The following is a 17,500-nucleotide window of genomic DNA, read 5'->3' on the forward strand; positions in this document are numbered from 1 at the left end:
CACACAAAAAACAAACAAACAACAAAACAAAACAAAAACAAAAAATAAAACAAAAGCAAAACAAACCAATCAAACAAACAAAAACCAAAAAGAACAAAAACAACGAAAAAAAAAACAAAAACAAAAAACAAACAAACAACAAACAAAGAACAAAGAAAAACCATTAAAAAAACACTACGAAAACAAACAAATAAACAAATAAACAAACAATCGTAAATGCATGTACCACGTAAACTGCCAATAATAATTGTGATTTTTTAATGGATAATTTTTATCAGGATGGCGAATGAGATAATAACATAGATAATTAACATTCGTAAATAAATACAGATGAACATAATATAGATGAATGAATGAATGAATAAATGAACGAACGAATGAATGAATAAATGAACCAATAAATGAATGAATGAATAAATAAATAAAAAAAAAGAATAAATAGCGAGTAAAAAAAAATCGTTGCGGGAGGAGGGAGTGTAGAGCAATCATTGTGACGTCAACCAATCTTTCCCTGCTTTATGTGATTGACCGCTGTAAAATCGAATGTGTGTGTGTCAGTTTGTCTAGCGTAATTTCTTTTTGTAATGTGTGTACTCATAATTTCTTGTATCGAAACAACACACGTGCCTGGTGTTGGGAGTTAGTGGATTGATCTTGTTTTGAGAGTAAAACTGAATAGACAATTTAAAAAATGACTTGTTTGTGAGTTGGTAATAACCTGTAGGTTGTATCTAGGTGACAGGAATAGTTAAAAAGCACCATTCAACTTTCCTCTCTTTTCTTTTCATTTTGGAGATAAGATTACTCTTTCATTTTGTTGTTGTTGTTTTTTTTTGTTATGTACGTTTTTTTTTCTTGTGTTTTTTTTTTTTTTTTGGTTCTAATCGTTGTTGCTTTCTTCTTCTCCTCCTCCTCTTCCTCCTCCTCCTCCTCTTCCTCCTCCTCCTCTTCCTCCTCCTCCTCTTCCTCCTCCTCCTCTTCCTCCTCCTCTTCCTCCTCCTCCTCTTCCTCCTCCTCTTCCTCCTCCTTTTTCAAATCTTCTTCTTCTCTATATTTCTTTCTTTCCTTCCTTTTTCTTTCTCCTCTCGCTGCCTGAAGCAAATTGAACGAACTTGACGCCACTCAGCTCTTTGTTATTGTTTTTATCCAGCCATTTTTATGAGTAGTTCTCACTAAATTATATCAATCAGACTATAAAGGTTCAAGGTTACACATAGTTTTGTGTGTTGATGCGTTACTACCGGCCGGCGGATGTTGTGAACATTTTAGCTAAACGCGTTGCATCAATTATTAATTGATAATTATTATAAATTAGGGGCAGCGTGGCTCAGCGGTACGGTCTTTGCTTCGTACCCGAAATGTACTGCGTTGTGTGGCCATGAGCAAGTCAGTCATCTCGCCTTCGCTCAGTTTGCGGCGATGCACTGTGGCTAACGCCTAGGTTAGTCCAGTCTTCCCTTGGAATAGACCCTAAAGAAAAATTTCCCCTATGGAATGAATAAAAGGAATATTGTTATGATTATTTTTTATTTTTATGAACAGCAGAGATACCGATGCTATGACCACGGAACGCATTCTGGTCGTCTGGATTGCAAACCGCACGCTTCATCACCTCTGTCATTAATCTTCTGGAGCGATAGTTGTAATTACAAGATTTAATTTGTTTGACCTTCGATGTGTCCAAGGCCTAATTAATCTGACTGGGTCAACCAACCGCTCACTGGTGGAGGGAGGTCGTGAGGTCGTGAGCAGTTTTAGTGATTGGAGGCACGTGCCTAGCACACGCTCACTGTTACTCTGCGGCAAAGATCAAAGGGATGTTGTAATAATGATAATAGTAATTGGTTATTGTGTGATAAAGAGGCGTTTGTGTGTATGTGTGTGTGTGTGTGTGTGTGTGTGTGTGTGTGTGGGGTGGGGTCCAAGTTACAGCTAGATCAATAATTGGTTCCATAGTTTCAATTTCTTTAAAAGTTAATTTTTGTAAATGAACCGGCGCATGAGTGTAATTATTTATGTTCTGTTTAGTCTTGTGGCATTATTATTATTATTATTATTATTATTATTATTATTATTATTATTATTATTATTATATTATTATTATATTATTATTATTATTATTATTATATTATTACTTACTACTATATATTATTATTATTATTATTATTATTATTATTATTATTATTATTATTATTATTATTATTATTATTATTATTATTATTATATATTATTATTATTATTATTACTATTATTATTATTATTACTATTATTATTATTATTATTATTATTATTATTATTATTATTATTATTATTATTATTATTATTATTATTATTATTATTATTATTATTATTATCATTATTGTCATTATTATTAGACTATTATTATTATTATTATTATTATTATTATTATTATTATTATTATTATTATTATTATATTATTATTATTATTATTATAATTATTATATATTATTATTATTATTATTATTATTATTATTATTATTATTATTATTATTATTATTATTATTATTATTAAGTTCCAGGATTGAGAGATTTTTGCCAAGATGAGGGTCATTTAAATCGATTGATATAATTTGAAGGACGAATTTTCTGGCCAAATTTTTAAATATAGTTGTTTTTTTTTTCCAGAGTAAGTACGGCAGCATTCATTGTGGTTTGGTGTCTAAATTGGTGTTGAATCGTGTCAACATCGTGTCAAAATCGTGTATGACTCGAGGCGAAGGTGTCATCACTATTGTATTGTCATCATAATCCGATAACTACCAAAATAATTTGATTTGGTAGAGGAGATTTGGGGACTGCTTTCTTTTGTTTTGTTTTGTTTTTTGTTTTTGGTGCTTTATATTTTAAAGTTAAAGTATCAAATATAGATTTCCGAAAATTTATTTTGAGTCTCAAGAATGGCCGTGGGCGAATACCAGTGAGTGGATGGCGTCGACCGCATAACGTCCCTCTCACGGTTCAGGCGGAGTTTTGTATCAGTAAAGGTTCGAGCCCCCATCGCCGCGAAATTTATATTCTCAGCGGGTACAACTTCTGGTACTTTTCTACTCACTTTATTTTCTGTTATTATCAACATAAGAAGTGCCTGCTCCTCTCACTTTCCTGATTTATAATTATTGGTATCGTCTCGTTGTTGTAATGAAACGATTCTAATACCAATACAAGATGTTCTCATTACACAGTGACTGTTGACACAGGTCCATAATTATTGTGTGTAGTTATCAGGCCAGCAATTATTAAGAAGTGTGCAAAGTAGTTAAAGACGTGTTAGTTATGGATGTTTTGTTGTGTGTTTAATAATAAGATTAAGGTCGACATCGAGTATTCTGATTCTTGAGGGGAGATAATTTGTGGAAATGTTGAATTCAAGGAATTTTGGTCGTAAGACAGTAGCTGCTATTTATAAATTATTTAAACATTGTTGTTCACTTTGGAATAAAATGTGCATTTTGTGTTTGTAAAGAATTGCTTTAGGGAACTCCGAGATTCACTTTGATCCCTCTCCGCGCGCTCCCTCTCTCTCTCTCTCTCTCTCTCTCTCTCTCTCTCTCTCTCTCTCTCTCCCCCCCCCCCCCAATCTCCTCCTCCTCCTCCTCCCCCTCCTACTCTACTCCTCCTCCCCCCCCCTCTCTCTCTTTTTTTTCTCCTCTACCTTTTTCACTATATTCAAGAAATTCCAAAAATATACGAAGACACGGATGATGTCTAAATTGCAAGTTATAACTACTTTTCTTTAAACACATACTTTATAAACGAAATGCATGATTCCGGTTTATTCCACGGAGAATAATTTCGAGGAAATATAAAATTTACGCAACCGGTAGCACTCAAACCCCGGGTTCCTTGAATAATGGAAGTAAATCTCGCCCATAGCAAACTTTAAACTTTTGAAGCATTTATCTATAATAAATGTACCAAACATGAACATTATTTCTGAAGCACGGATATCACACCCTGATTTTCATATGACGCTTGACATGTTCATTCTTTCGTTCATTCTTTCAAATCGATTATTCATTACTAATTCATTTATTCATTCGTTCAATCTTTTAAAATCATTTATTTGTCTTTACCGACCTGTTTTATAAAATTCTGCTGCTGTACTCTGAATTCCCCCCTCATTCCCCCCCCCCCCCCCAAAAAAAAAAAAAAAAAAAAAACAACAAAAAAGACAAAACAAAACAAAACAAAAACAAACAAACAGAAAACAAACAAAACACCAAAAATCATTAAAAATAAAAAATAACAAACTAAAAAAACAACAAATAAAAACTAAAGCAAAACGTCATATCTACCCAACACAAAATTTGATGTTTAAAGTCAAAAGCAATATGCATACTTTTTTTTCCAGCAAAACAAGGTCTACAACCAAAGATTAAGTTCTCATACCTTTAACAAAAATCATTAAAATTTGTTCAAATTTTGTAACGTACCAAAGAAACCTGACCGAGGAAAATGATTGTTGTATTGTAACGAATGTGATCATTTTCCTGTGGATAGTAAGGAGTGTCAGGGAGCGAAGTGACCGAGTGGTTAAGGCATTGTATCGTGATCAGGAAGGTCCTAAGTTCGAGCCCCGCTTCAGGCACTTTCGTTTGTTTCCTTGCGCAAAATTATTAACCCCAAATTTGTTCACTTGGACAACATGGGTGATTCCTGTTGACATCAGACAGCTTGTTTGATGAATTATCTATATTATATTATTCCTTCGTGGAATGCCTAGGCGTCGATAACTAATGAAGTCGTGGCGGAAGGGCATAATTTAAAACAAATTATTGGTATGGAGTGGGTTAAAATGATCCTAATCTTGTTGGAAATTCTCAAACCTGGGACTTCGAGAATCAATTGATATTTAAATTTGTAAGGTCGAGTTTTCTGGCCAAAATGTTAAAAATGTGTTGTATTTTTTTTGTTTGGTTTTGTTTAGGTTTTGCAAAATAGCGCTAACTTCCCTCTTCTTCTTCTTCTTCTTCTTCTTCTTCTTCTTCTTCTTCTTCTTCTTCTTCTTCTTCTTCTTCTTCTTCTTCTTCTTCTTCTTCTTCTTCTTCTTCCTCTTCTTCTTCTTCTTCTTCTTCTTCTTCTTCTTCTTCTTCTTCTTCTTCTTCTTCTTCTTCTTCTTCTTCTTCTTCTTCTTCTTCTTCTTCTTCTTCTTCTTCTTCTTCTTGTTGCGATGCTACAACGACATACTAGTACTAGATAGGGGAAAGTTGAGTAATAATAGAAAGCTGGGTGGGTGTATTGACGTACATTGGTATACTGTTGTGCCTTTGTCATTCTTGTTGATGTTGGTCTTGGGGTGTTATAATGGGATAGAATGGGATAGCGACTCCTCAATCCTCAGTGCCCCCCCCCCCCCCCCCCCCCCCCACCGCCGTCAGGATGATCTCCCCTGATTCATCCTTTTTTCTTTTCTTTTTTTTTGTCCATTGGGTTTCATTGACACGGATCGGGTTACAACAGTACAGATAGTATGCGCTTGGATAAGAAACTCACAACATTGACATCCGGAAGTATAACAGACCAACACACAAAACTACGTGTAACCTTAAACGATTATAATAATGCACATTAATTATTGGTTGGAGGCTCTGGGCGTTTATAGTCTGGTTAATGTAGTTTCGTGAGAATTACTCATAAACGCGGATGGCAAAAAAAGACAAACCAAAAAACAATAACAAAGACCTGAATGACGTCAACTTCGTTCTATCTATATGGGTCGTTTTCTGTGGAATAGACAAAAAAAAAAAAAAAAAAAAAGAATATGACGATTACCATTTTCGCAGTCCCTTAACAGTTCTAGACCACTTTTAAATTGGGGGGGGGGGGGGGGGGGGGGGGGGGGGGGGGGGGGGGGGGGGGAGGGGGGATAGACTAAAGAAAGAAATACAGTTTTTTAAAAATTATTTCAAAAAGATAGAATTCGAAAATAGATCTACAAATAAAAGCTTGTACCGTGTTTTACAATTCTGTTACTTCATTTCAAATTTCATAAGGGTGTGTGCGTCTGTAATGTGGTGATTATTATTTTGTTGCAAGCATTAATTGATTGTAATAAAAAATGAATGAGTGGTTAAGACATTGACTTACATCCGGAGGCCCCGGGTTCCAATCGAGCTTTTCCATTGAGCAGAAGATTTAGCTCCTACTCCTACTGCTCATTCTGTAGTGCTTCACTCCGTTATTTCAATCCTTTGTAGCGATAGACGCTAAAGATAATAAGTGGCCCCTTGGAATGAAAAAAAGAAAGAAATTTATTTATTTACTTATTTACTTATTTCTTTCTTTCTTTCTTTATTTATTTATCTATTTATTTATCGATTTATTTATTTATTTATGTATTTATTTAATCATTTATTTATTTATTTACATCCCTAATATATTTTCAATGAGATACATCATATTATTATTGATTTGAAATTGAGGATTGCCTTTTTCGGGGTTTTTGGTGGTATAATATTACATTTATATTTCATAGAGAATGTCACTTACGACCTTTTAGACGCAAATAGAAGGATAGACTTATAATATTACGTCTTCTTCAACTTAATCTCACGTCAACTCACGTGATGACGATCCATTACATTTTAATTATGAAATAACAGGCCCTCAACAACCTGCTTTGACGTCAAGTTGGTGCCGTACTCTCCGGAAAGACACGCCGCTATCTAAAAAAAAACAAAAACAAAAAAATTTGGCCAGAAAACTCGTTCTTCAAAGGTCTCAGGTTTGAGAGTTTCTAACCAAGATATAGGGGTCATTTAAATCGACCGAAGGACGAGTTTTCTGGCCAAATTTTTAGATACTTGTCTTTCTAGAGTACGACAGTTGAATGGGTAGAAAACAAAGAGCAAAAAAAAAAAAAAAAAAAAAAAAAAAAAAAAAAAAAAAAAAAAAAAAAACATTCTGGTTTGGCCATAACACTTTTCTCGTCTCAATACAGTTTTTAAGTCGGGCTGATCCAGGGGACAAAAGCCTAAAGGATTAGAGACTTTCTTCCGAATAAAATGAGCAAAAACAAACAAACAAACAACAACGACGATACGTCTCATATTACTGGCTATAAATCCAATGCTTACAGTCTAAACCGTCCCGATATATATATATATATATATATATATATATATATATATATATATATATATATATATATATAATTAATATCGTTTTGAAGCGATGGGTGACATAATGTACTATATGGGGCTATAATGGTGAGGCCTTCCGAAAGCTCCTACATCCCCAGTATTCTTTTTTTTTTTTAAAATAATGTTCTAGGAGGGGATTTGGGACAGGGGAAACTTTAAAAAAAAATAAAAGTCTCACCCCTCCCAAACCCCCTACGAGAACTGTGGTCTTGTGGTATGATACTCGCCTTCAGATTGGGGGAGAAGTTGCCAGGTTTCTCCACCAGTAAGAGGAGCAGCAGGCACTGGGTGGTAGCGAATCGGCTTCGGTCGAGAACCTGCCTAAAGGCAAAAAATCTCTTCATCAGTGGGGACTTTCCACCTGTCCAACATGGTGTGACGAAGCTTCCGGGCGGGTTTGAGACGGTAAAGAATTTGCTGATTGGGTCGATCGTAGAAGCTGCTGCATTCAGATCGGAAGGCCCTGGTCGGAATCTGAATTTCTTAAACCATTTAACTGCCGTACTGAAATGTCAGGCAGCCCCAGAGACCAGCGAACACATCGTCCTCCACTGTCCAGTTACTAAGCTTGAAGGTGGCTATGAAACCGTCCTTAGGGCGGCGGAAGACTTTCGAAGCTGGGTCGACGAAATGAATTTGGAGGTGTAGCCATCCCCTACTACTACTTGCCAACGTAGAAAAAGGTAGGGGCTGCCTGAAGCCGGTGATCGTAAAATACTAACGAAAGAGTGAAGAGTGAAAGGCTTCGTATGGGAACAAAACAGCAATGGACGTTTCGGGTACAAACCCTTCGTCAGCACAACAATACACAAATAAACGCGGAAAGCAAATAAAATAAATGTTTTTTGCTTTTCACGTTCATTTGTATCTTGTCGTTAGTATACTACTGCTGCCGTACTCTGGAAAGACGACATTTAAGAGCTTGGCCAGAAACCCATCCTTCAAATATTGATAGATTTAAATAACCCTCATCTTGGCAAAAATTTTCAAACCTGGGACTTCGCCGAGGTCCCAGGTTTGAGAGTTTTTGCCAAGATGAAGGTCATAATTTAAATCGAGTTTTATGGCTAAATTTTAAATATATCATTATGTCTTTCTGGAGTACGACAGTTAACTGGTTAATTTCGTCTCCTCCGGAGGCGATTTGATTTTTCGGATTTACGACATGATGATAATCTGTAATTGTAATCACGTCAGCTGCTAATCTAATTAATTTTTGATCACGAATTAGTGTAATGTGTCATAATACACTACTATTGTGAGTTGTCATAATACACTATTGTGAGTTTGATCTACAATGAATGTGCATTGACCTACCAATCAACGGACACGGCTGGGTCTTTTGTATAGAACACAATGGGATGGCACGTGTCACTTCGAAGCGATGAGTTGTATTGAGTGTGTTGCTAATTGAAATTGTCATTTTTGTGACACAAGATTGAACAAAACGAAACAAGGTGATGATACAGTCTTGGTGATCGCTTACTCTGCCGGAGTCTGAAAAGTTTCATTAAAAAAAAAAAAATTGGCCCAGAGAACTAACTCGTCCTTCAATTACCGATCGATTAAAATGACACTCATCTTGTCAAAATAAATAAATGAATAGATAGATAAACAAACAAATAAATCAATAAATATTAAACGAATGAATGACTGAATGAATAAATAAATAAATAAATAAATACATAAATAAATAAATAAATACATAAATGTATAAATAAAAAATAAATAAATGAATAGATAGATATTAAAAAAAAAACAAAAGAGGGAAGAAAAAAAAAAACACCAAAACTCTCAGACTTGGAAATGAAGAATCGTAGACTTTCCATCAACATCCGATTCCATGAAATTATAATATTTGAAAAATATAAAAGATTATTACTTATGATATTTTGTCGCCTTGTATATCTGACTTAGATTCATTCTACAATACTCACTAAACAAAACAAAGCAAAAAAAAAACAAAACAAAAAAAAAAAAAAACAAACAAACAAAAAAAAAAAAAAACAACAAAAAAAAACAAAACAAAAAAACAAAGCAAACAAAAACAATAAAAAAACCCCAAACAAACGAACAACTAAAAGTTAAATAAACGGACAACAACAACAATAATAAAACAAAACTTTTTGATAACTCATTGTGTTTTCCCCCTTGCGTCACAAAATCAAATTCCACGATTTTCAGGAGACGACATAATATTATTGACAATAATAAAAGGGCCTGCCTACAACTTTGACAATATGCAATAATATATGAAATCTGGTGTCTTATTTCTAGAGGCCATTGTTAGGCAACAATGAACGACCTGTCACCAATTTTACCTCCGGGGCTATTTTGTCTGTTTTCTTTAAATTCAATGATATTTAAAACAATACAAGCAGATCCAATTGTTCTCTGGTAGACAGACAGACACACACTCATTGCACGCCTTGTGTCACAAACCCGAGCAGTCACCTGAGATTTTCATACATGGCTGATCAGGCAGGCAGGAAAAGTTTGGAAATAGATATACTATTATATGTGACACGACGAGAGAAGAAAAACAAAAGGGTTATGGATGTTGTTGTTGTTGTTGTTGTTGTTGTTGTTGTTGTTGTTGTTGTTGTTGTTGTTCTTCTTCTTCTTCTTCTTCTTCTTCTTCTTCTTCTTCTTCTTCTTCTTCTTCTTCTTCTTCTTCTTCTTCTTCTTCTTCTTCTTCTTCTTCTTCTTCTTCTCTTCGTCTTCGTCTTCGTCTTCGTCTTCGTCTTCGTCTTCGTCTTCGTCTTCGTCTTCGTCTTCGTCTTCGTCTTCGTCTTCGTCTTCGTCTTCGTCTTCGTCTTCGTCTTCGTCTTCGTCTTCGTCTTCTTCTTCTTCTTCTTCTTCTTCTTCTTCTTCTTCTTCTTCTTCTTCTTCTTCTTCTTCTTCTTCTTCTTCTTCTTCTTCTTCTTCTTCTTCTTCTTCTTCTTCTTCTTCTTCTTCTTCTTCTTCTTCTTCTAGCTGGAATGAGCAATCTGAGAATTTGAAGAATAAGTAAAATTCCCTTTATTCATCCCATAGAGGAAATTTGTTTCTATGGTCTATTCCAAGGGAAGGCTGGAATAACACATGCGTCCGCCGCAGTGCAGCGCTGCAAATTGAGCTAGGGTGAGGTGACTTGCTCAAGGCCACACAGCGCTGTGGTGGGTGATCGAACTCGGTACCTTTCGGTACGAAGCAAAGCCCGTACAACTGAGCCACGTTGCCCCAACAATGTTGTGACCTTATTTGTTATAGGATTATAATATAGAATTAGGCCGCTTTGAATGGGCGAGAGAACAATAGGTCTAGATACAGGAATGATTGATGATAAATAAGGAAGAGAATAAGGAGGTGAAGTAGTAAGAAGAGGAAGAGAAGGATTATGAGGTCGGGAAAGACGAAAGGAGAATAAAGAGGTTGGGGGAGAAGGAAAAGGAAGGGGAAGACGAGGAGAAGAAAAGAAAATGGCTGACGATTATAATGTTGAGTATGATTCAGTATGATGTTGATGATGTTGTTGTTGTTGTTGTTCATGATGATGACGATGATGATGGAGAGAAATAGATTAGCAAGTGAAAGATAATAGATGATATAGATGTATTAATAATGATTATAATATCATATTCAATCCGTATAAAGAAGATAATGATAACATTTCGTTATGATATAGACAACAAGGTTATGCCATTGTTATGTGGATTTAAATGAATTATATAGGCAATGAGGAGACAATGGTGACACGGAGACAGTGCCTGGAAAGATGATATTATAATGTGTGTTATTGTGTGAAAATAACATGCATTATCTTGATGTGTTGAGTGTAATCTCTCTGAAATGACAAAACACCTTGGCAAGAATCGAAAACAAACAAATAATAAATTAAAAAAGCCTTCATATAATGTGAGCTTTTATATAGAGCAATATCCACTAAATTATTATGTGTTCAAAGCAGTTCTTGACGAGTGTTCTAAACCAACAGTAATATCATGTTTGGTATTACCGAGCATATTATAAGACGGGCATGACTCACGTATAGCAAAGTTACAAAACAAGACATAAATAATATCGAGAGATCAAGATGACCTCTGACATGCCACAGCGCATAAAAATAAAACCTGAGACTTCTTAACAAATAATCCTTTGGTTATATTATTGATATATTTTTTCAAACTCGTTGTTTTCTACAGTCAATTTCCTTCTTTTATTCTGAATCCCGGACATTTTTTATAAATATTAAGTTTATAAATTATTTATTTATTATTTATTTATTTAAAAAAAATATTTATTTATTTATTTATTTATTTCTCCTTCTTCTTTTTCAGATCCTGAAAATGCTTGGGGATTTAATGGAAAACTCGACGTGATATTGGTCAGATAAATCAAATACCTTCATCACTTCGTGACATTTATCAAGATCTTCAATGAAGAGAGAAGGAAAATTTTGCAGTCAACATATTTCCTAAAATTCCAGATAAAAAAAAATCAAGTCAGAACAGTTTGATATTCTCTCAGTCCATAGTTCAAATTCAGCAAAGGAATATAAAAGGAAGGAACTCAACTCATCACATCCAACGAATCTAGGGTTTATTTCTTGGTTATATTTTTCTTTAAACTTACAATGATGGAGGATGTAAGATGATTTTGTCTCCGGGAAAATTCCAAGGCTACAGAGTGGCCACCACAAGGTCTTCAGGCAGGATTTTAATTTTCAGCCCAGCGTCATCAGCCTCTAGAACAATCATACCCAGGCAACCGTGAACGATTTAAACCTTAAATTCAATCATTTATAAACTATTTCCAGCAGCAGCCATAGGGATTGAACCGGAAACTGCAGTCATGATGGTCCAGTGCGCCGGCTGTGAGCACCCAATTTTGGATCGCTTTCTGCTGAACGTCCTTGACCGTGCTTGGCACGCAAAGTGTGTCGTGTGTTGTGATTGTAAAGGAAATCTTACGGATAAATGCTTCTTTAGAGAAGGAAAACTATACTGCCGGACAGACTTTTTCAGGTAAGATGAGTTCCGTTATCACTTTGCATATTATTATTGTATCTTTATCTTGGCTGTACCTAGTTGATTGGTTGAGCACTAAACGCAAAAGCAACGCCGATACAAAAATTCACAATCGTTATCATTGTATACGTCCAATGTCGCTTGACATTATTACAATGGATGGGTAACATAATTTCTTCTTAGAATGTTATGGTGTGTAGACTATCTTACAAAGATTTCATACCGCATGTATCCGCGAGCATTCTTATGGAGACAAGATGGAGGGGGGGAAAAAGAACCTTAAAATCGCCCCTTTATCACAGTGCTGTTCGTCAATTTCGGGTATGAAGGGTGATGTTTGGCTGTAGCAAAAAAAAAAAAAAAAAAAAAAAAATAATAATCTGAAAATGGGTGTACGAAATAGATAGTGCTAAACAAAGCTATTTATTTTTTTCAGTCTTTTTTTTCTGGTATTTTTCTTTATGTATTATCTGGCACTGTTTCATACAAACTTTTCAGATTTTATCTTACACACTAGTAAGTAACTGCAGCTCCCTAATTTGTGACTTTGACTTTGATATAACTGACAGATTTGATATCTTTTTCATACTTAACACTCCATTCTATGGGATACAACTATCGAAAGAAAGAAAAAAAGAAAAAGGCTCATGTTTTAAATATTTTGTTGTTGTAATATTCTTATTGTAATAAATTCCAAACAAGATCATGGCACCGTATTATTGTCAAATAAAGTTGTCATTTTTTTCTTCATATCATCATAACTCATGATCTTCTTGCCTTACATATTGTTATAATTTGCACAAGCATAGCTTAACTTAACTCTTTTAAAATCTCTTTCAAACAACTCCCTTCGAAAAGGAAATATTAAACATAACAACATAGTAAGGACCAAGCATGGATACAATCAAATTCTTAAACGCTCTGAACACAATAATAATAATAACTTATGTGTGCTAAATCATAAATAAAAAAAAGTATGTTTGGTGGAAATTGACGACAAGGCAACTTTCTGTCTTGATCAAAGAAATAAATTTGTTAAACCTTTTGCGTTTTCGATTTTTGTCCACGTCACGTTATTATTCACTCGATGACAAAAGCAGACAATCGTAAAACAAGTCGGAACCAGACCAATCACTAATTTGTGTTCTCTGAAAAAAAATGTAAATGTTGCTGCTCGAAGCTCGAAGAAATAAATAACAGTGTGAAATTGAATGTAAGCTTCAATTTAATACACGAAAACAGATAAAATGGACATTTCGGGTTTCCCCTTTATCAACAAAACAGGATGAATGAAACACTGAAGACGAATGAGATAATGTGGTCGTGGCGTTGTTAACAACGTTATAAATAATTAGAAAACTCATCGTTCAAATATTATTGATCGATTAAAATGTCCCTAATCTTGTGAAAAACTCTATAACTCGAGACGGCAAGGAAGTCCCTGGTTTGAGAGTTTTTGACAAGAAAAGAGTCATGCTCTGAGAGTTTCTTTCTTTCTTTCTTTCTTTTGTTGTTGTTGTTTTGTTTTGTTTTTGGACAAGATAAGGGTCATCATTTTAATCGATCGTTATGATTGGGAGGAATTTTATTCTGCCCAAAATGATCAAAAATGTGGTTTTTCAGAGTAGGGCAAAAATCGCATATCAAATTCTTTACTAAAGATTTCTTTTTGTCTGGTTCCTTCTTTTGTTTTCGTTTTTTAATATCTTTTTTTTTTAATGAAAAAGAATATAGTTTTTATTTTAAAAGAAAGAAAATAATAATAATAAAATCATTGCTTGTGATTCATATATTATTCTTATTATTATTCGTCTTACCAATAGCAACCTAGAGCTGAATTTGAGCGTAGTGATTCCAAAATAATATTATTTAACAAGAGCTATATGAAGTATTGAATAAAGAGGAAGAAAAGCTGTTGTGTGAAGAAGTATAGGCGAAAAAGAGAAAAAAAGGGCGAGATCATCAGTAGCCCCGAGGGCACAAGTGGCTGAGACTTGCAGAAAGTGTAACAGAGCGTATCTGCGTAAACATTACGCTAGCGTAAGGATCTGACTGAGATTCACAAGTCGCTCTCTTTTGCCTTTTCTTTTCTAGATAATATGTATTTTTTATATTTTCTTTTTAGGGTATTTCCGCTATGAATAGAGTTGAAGTATTTTGAAATCTTTTCAATAAATATAACCTGCCTCTTTTCTGTTCGAGGTTCGCCGTTGTATTTCAGACTTTAACTGGCTGAATATTTTGAAGTGGGTGGCGGAAAGGGTTTTTTTATTTGGGTTTTTTTTTTTGCTCTTGGAAGTGGGGGGGGGGGGGGGGGGGGGGGGGGGGGGGTTGAAGTAGAGTTATGATGACAGATTTCAAAAGATCGTTATTTAATTTAGTAAACGGGTATACTGAATTAAAGTACTTAAAGCTTTTTCTTTCATTTCCCACCCTAAATAATAGTCAATAGGTGAAATATTATGCGATTCATTGTGTTGTTTGTATAGTGGTGCTACATAATATTATTATGATTTACAAGATAATGGGAGGAAAACTTGTGTATTATGGTAATAGTAATTTGTAGTAGTATATTATACTTTTGGAAGGATTAGTTGTTGAAAATACTGGCATTGTCTAAGCTCTGGGCGCGAGCTTGGATCGTGGAGGGATGGTCTCAATAATATTTTGTTTTATTCCACAGGAACTAGCACCAGTGTTAAAAGCAAAAATGAACAATAAAAAGATAGGGAAAAATAAGAGAAAGAAAACAATCTACCAAAAACAAACAAACAAAACAAAATAATAAACAACCCCCTCCCCCCTTAAAAAACCCACACAAAAAAGCCAAACAAAAATAAAACAAACACACACACACAGTAATTTTCATATTTATAAAATTCTTTATTATGATTTCGTGATTTAGTATATATTATATTAAGAAGATTGTATTATATTATATCTCGGGCTTAAATGACCTAAAAGTGATACAAGTATGGTGGAACTCCTAAAAACCAACGTTTACATGCTTTCTGTTCAGTTAAATTACCTATTTATTTTTCTTTGGCTTACATATTTATTTTCAACCCCCCCCCCCCCCTTTTTCCGTGGAATGACGTATTTTTTGGTTTTCAAAGCCATTTCATCAATAGAATATTTTTTTCTCTCCCTTTCTCGTCGATCAATCATGACCCCCCCCCCCCCCCCCCCCCACACACACACACACCCACACACACCCACCCTTCCTTCACACACGTCACTGTCCCATTGAATAAATGGAGGGGCGGAAGTGCCACAGCTTTTAATAAATGACGGTCAATTTGTTCTATAAATAGTGCCACGTGCGGACATGCGCTCTTCTTGACTTCCGTTTGAGAGAATGAATGAATGGATGGATGGAGGGGGTGAATCATGATTGAAGTAAAGAGGGCGATGCGATGATACATATTATGTCAAATGGAGAGGTTCCCAAAAGTGATGATAAAACAAACAACATGAACAGTTCAGCGATTAAAAAATAAAAAGAGGTTTTCAAAGTAATTGGAAGGAGCCAAATGTAGTAATAAATAGGAAGCAAGTCAGTGTTGAGCTTAAAGCCTGTGTTGTGCGGGAAAAAGCTCTATATAAATGCTATTTATTATTATTATTATTATTATTATTATTATTATTATTATTATTATTATTATTATTATTATTATTATTATTATTATTATTATTATTATTATTATCATCATCATCATCATCATCATCAAATTTAATAACAGACTATTTAATGAATTTGGATATTTAAGATGATGAGCTGGTTCCGTTGAAAAATTAATGGTCAATTTCGTTAATTTCACTTTTTATTTTTCATTTTTTTACGATTGTCAGAAAATAAAATGTTTATCTGTTTTGAAGAATATAAAATTAAGGCCTGTAATAATAAATTAAAAAATCATTCCATTTTTGCTTTAAGATTTTATATAAATCAATTCTTATGGGGTTTTTTTTTCTCTTTACCATTGACGTCTTGGTGGTTTCGTGGGTAAAGTCATGTTGTAAAAGAGGTGGTGACTGGAACCAGGGACTTAGAGTTCAGGATGGAGAGGTTTTCACACTGCAAGGTCACACAGTAGAATAAATATGCGACTTTTTTTCTTTTTTTTTTTATCCCTCCTTGGTATGTTTTTCCTTTTTTTTTTTTCTTCTCCACCATTGAAAAAAAAAAAAAAAGAAAAAAAAAAAAAAAGAAAAGCAATTTTCCAGTGTCGGGCACTCTTTTTGTAATCTAAATCTATATAATCAGACCGCCCTTCCGACTACGAACATTTCGTAGAGCTACGAATTTTCCGCTCCAACCTTAGACCTAGATTTATAAAGAACTGTTTAATCCAATAAAACTTCTTGAAAACATAGTTCTGTCTCCAGATCTAGAATATAAGAGAGTTTTAAAGCATTATTCTATTATATTAAGAACAACTTTGTGATTTTGAAGGGTAGTTATTATGATAGAATAAAGGGAATCCAAAAAAAAATAAAAAATATTACCTCTGAAAACTGCGAATTTTTCCTATTTCAAGTAGGCAAGTCTGCAATCATAGCAAGTAAACGATTAAATTGAGCTTTTTTATAGAGCAATATCCACTAAATGGGCTCAAAGCGCTTTACAATGGGTCCCATGGCCAACAGCAACACTTAACCTTTAGGACGGGACATGACGCCTGTAAGGCGATATTACACTTTTTTTTCGGACAGAGACAACGCTGTTAACGGCCAGGTACTCGTTTTACACCTGAATACGGTGAGAGAATGTGAATAAAGAGCCTTTTCAAAAGGACTCAACTATGCACCGAGGGAGGCTCGAACCCAGGACCTTCTGATCCGAAAAGCGAGTGTCATACCACAAGACCACATAGCCGCACGACTTAGTTCCCAATCTAAAGCGTTTGACGAACGACTTGGAAGAAAAATGGAAGATCTCTCTCAAAGTCACTCCTTACCTTATACTGTCGACCTTCATCATCCGGAGTTCCGTCTCCCTGCAGAGGTTGAATGTCATGGAACGCCGTTCTTCACGCTTAATGGCCATTACCGAGCAGTCGATTATCTTTTTGCCAGTTGTTGCCTCCACATTTCCTATCCAGGACGTCCTTGGTTTGCCCCTTGCCTTTCTACCAGCTACTTTTCTTTCTAGCACTGTCAACCTCTTGTGTTTATAAAGCACCAAAGAGGAGTAAGTAAGTAAGTAAGTAAGTAAGTAAGTAAGTAAGTAAGTAAGTAAGTAAGTAAGTAAGTAAGTAAGTAAGTAAGTAAGTAAGTAAGTAAGTAAGTAAGTAAGTAAGTCTATCGGAATCTTAGTACAGATCT

At 34.6% G+C, this 17,500-nt stretch overlaps 1 protein-coding gene across 2 annotated transcripts in view; it reads left to right on the forward strand.

Moving 5' to 3' along the window:
• Positions 1–17,500, forward strand: part of LOC144967832 (LIM/homeobox protein Lhx5-like) — a 175,013-nt gene that overhangs the window by 15,017 nt on the left and 142,496 nt on the right. For both annotated transcript variants that reach the window (XM_078905508.1, XM_078905507.1), the window contains exon 2: positions 11,483–12,169. In XM_078905508.1, the coding sequence (XP_078761634.1) occupies positions 11,997–12,169 (173 nt within the window). In that variant the 5' untranslated portion in view covers positions 11,483–11,996. The remainder of the gene's footprint in view (positions 1–11,482; positions 12,170–17,500) is intronic.

This window comes from Berghia stephanieae, chromosome 3 (genome assembly GCF_034508935.2).
Source record: "Berghia stephanieae isolate SIO BIC M18660-M18661 chromosome 3, UCSD_Bste_1.3, whole genome shotgun sequence".
NCBI classification, from domain to species: Eukaryota; Metazoa; Mollusca; class Gastropoda; order Nudibranchia; family Aeolidiidae; genus Berghia; species Berghia stephanieae.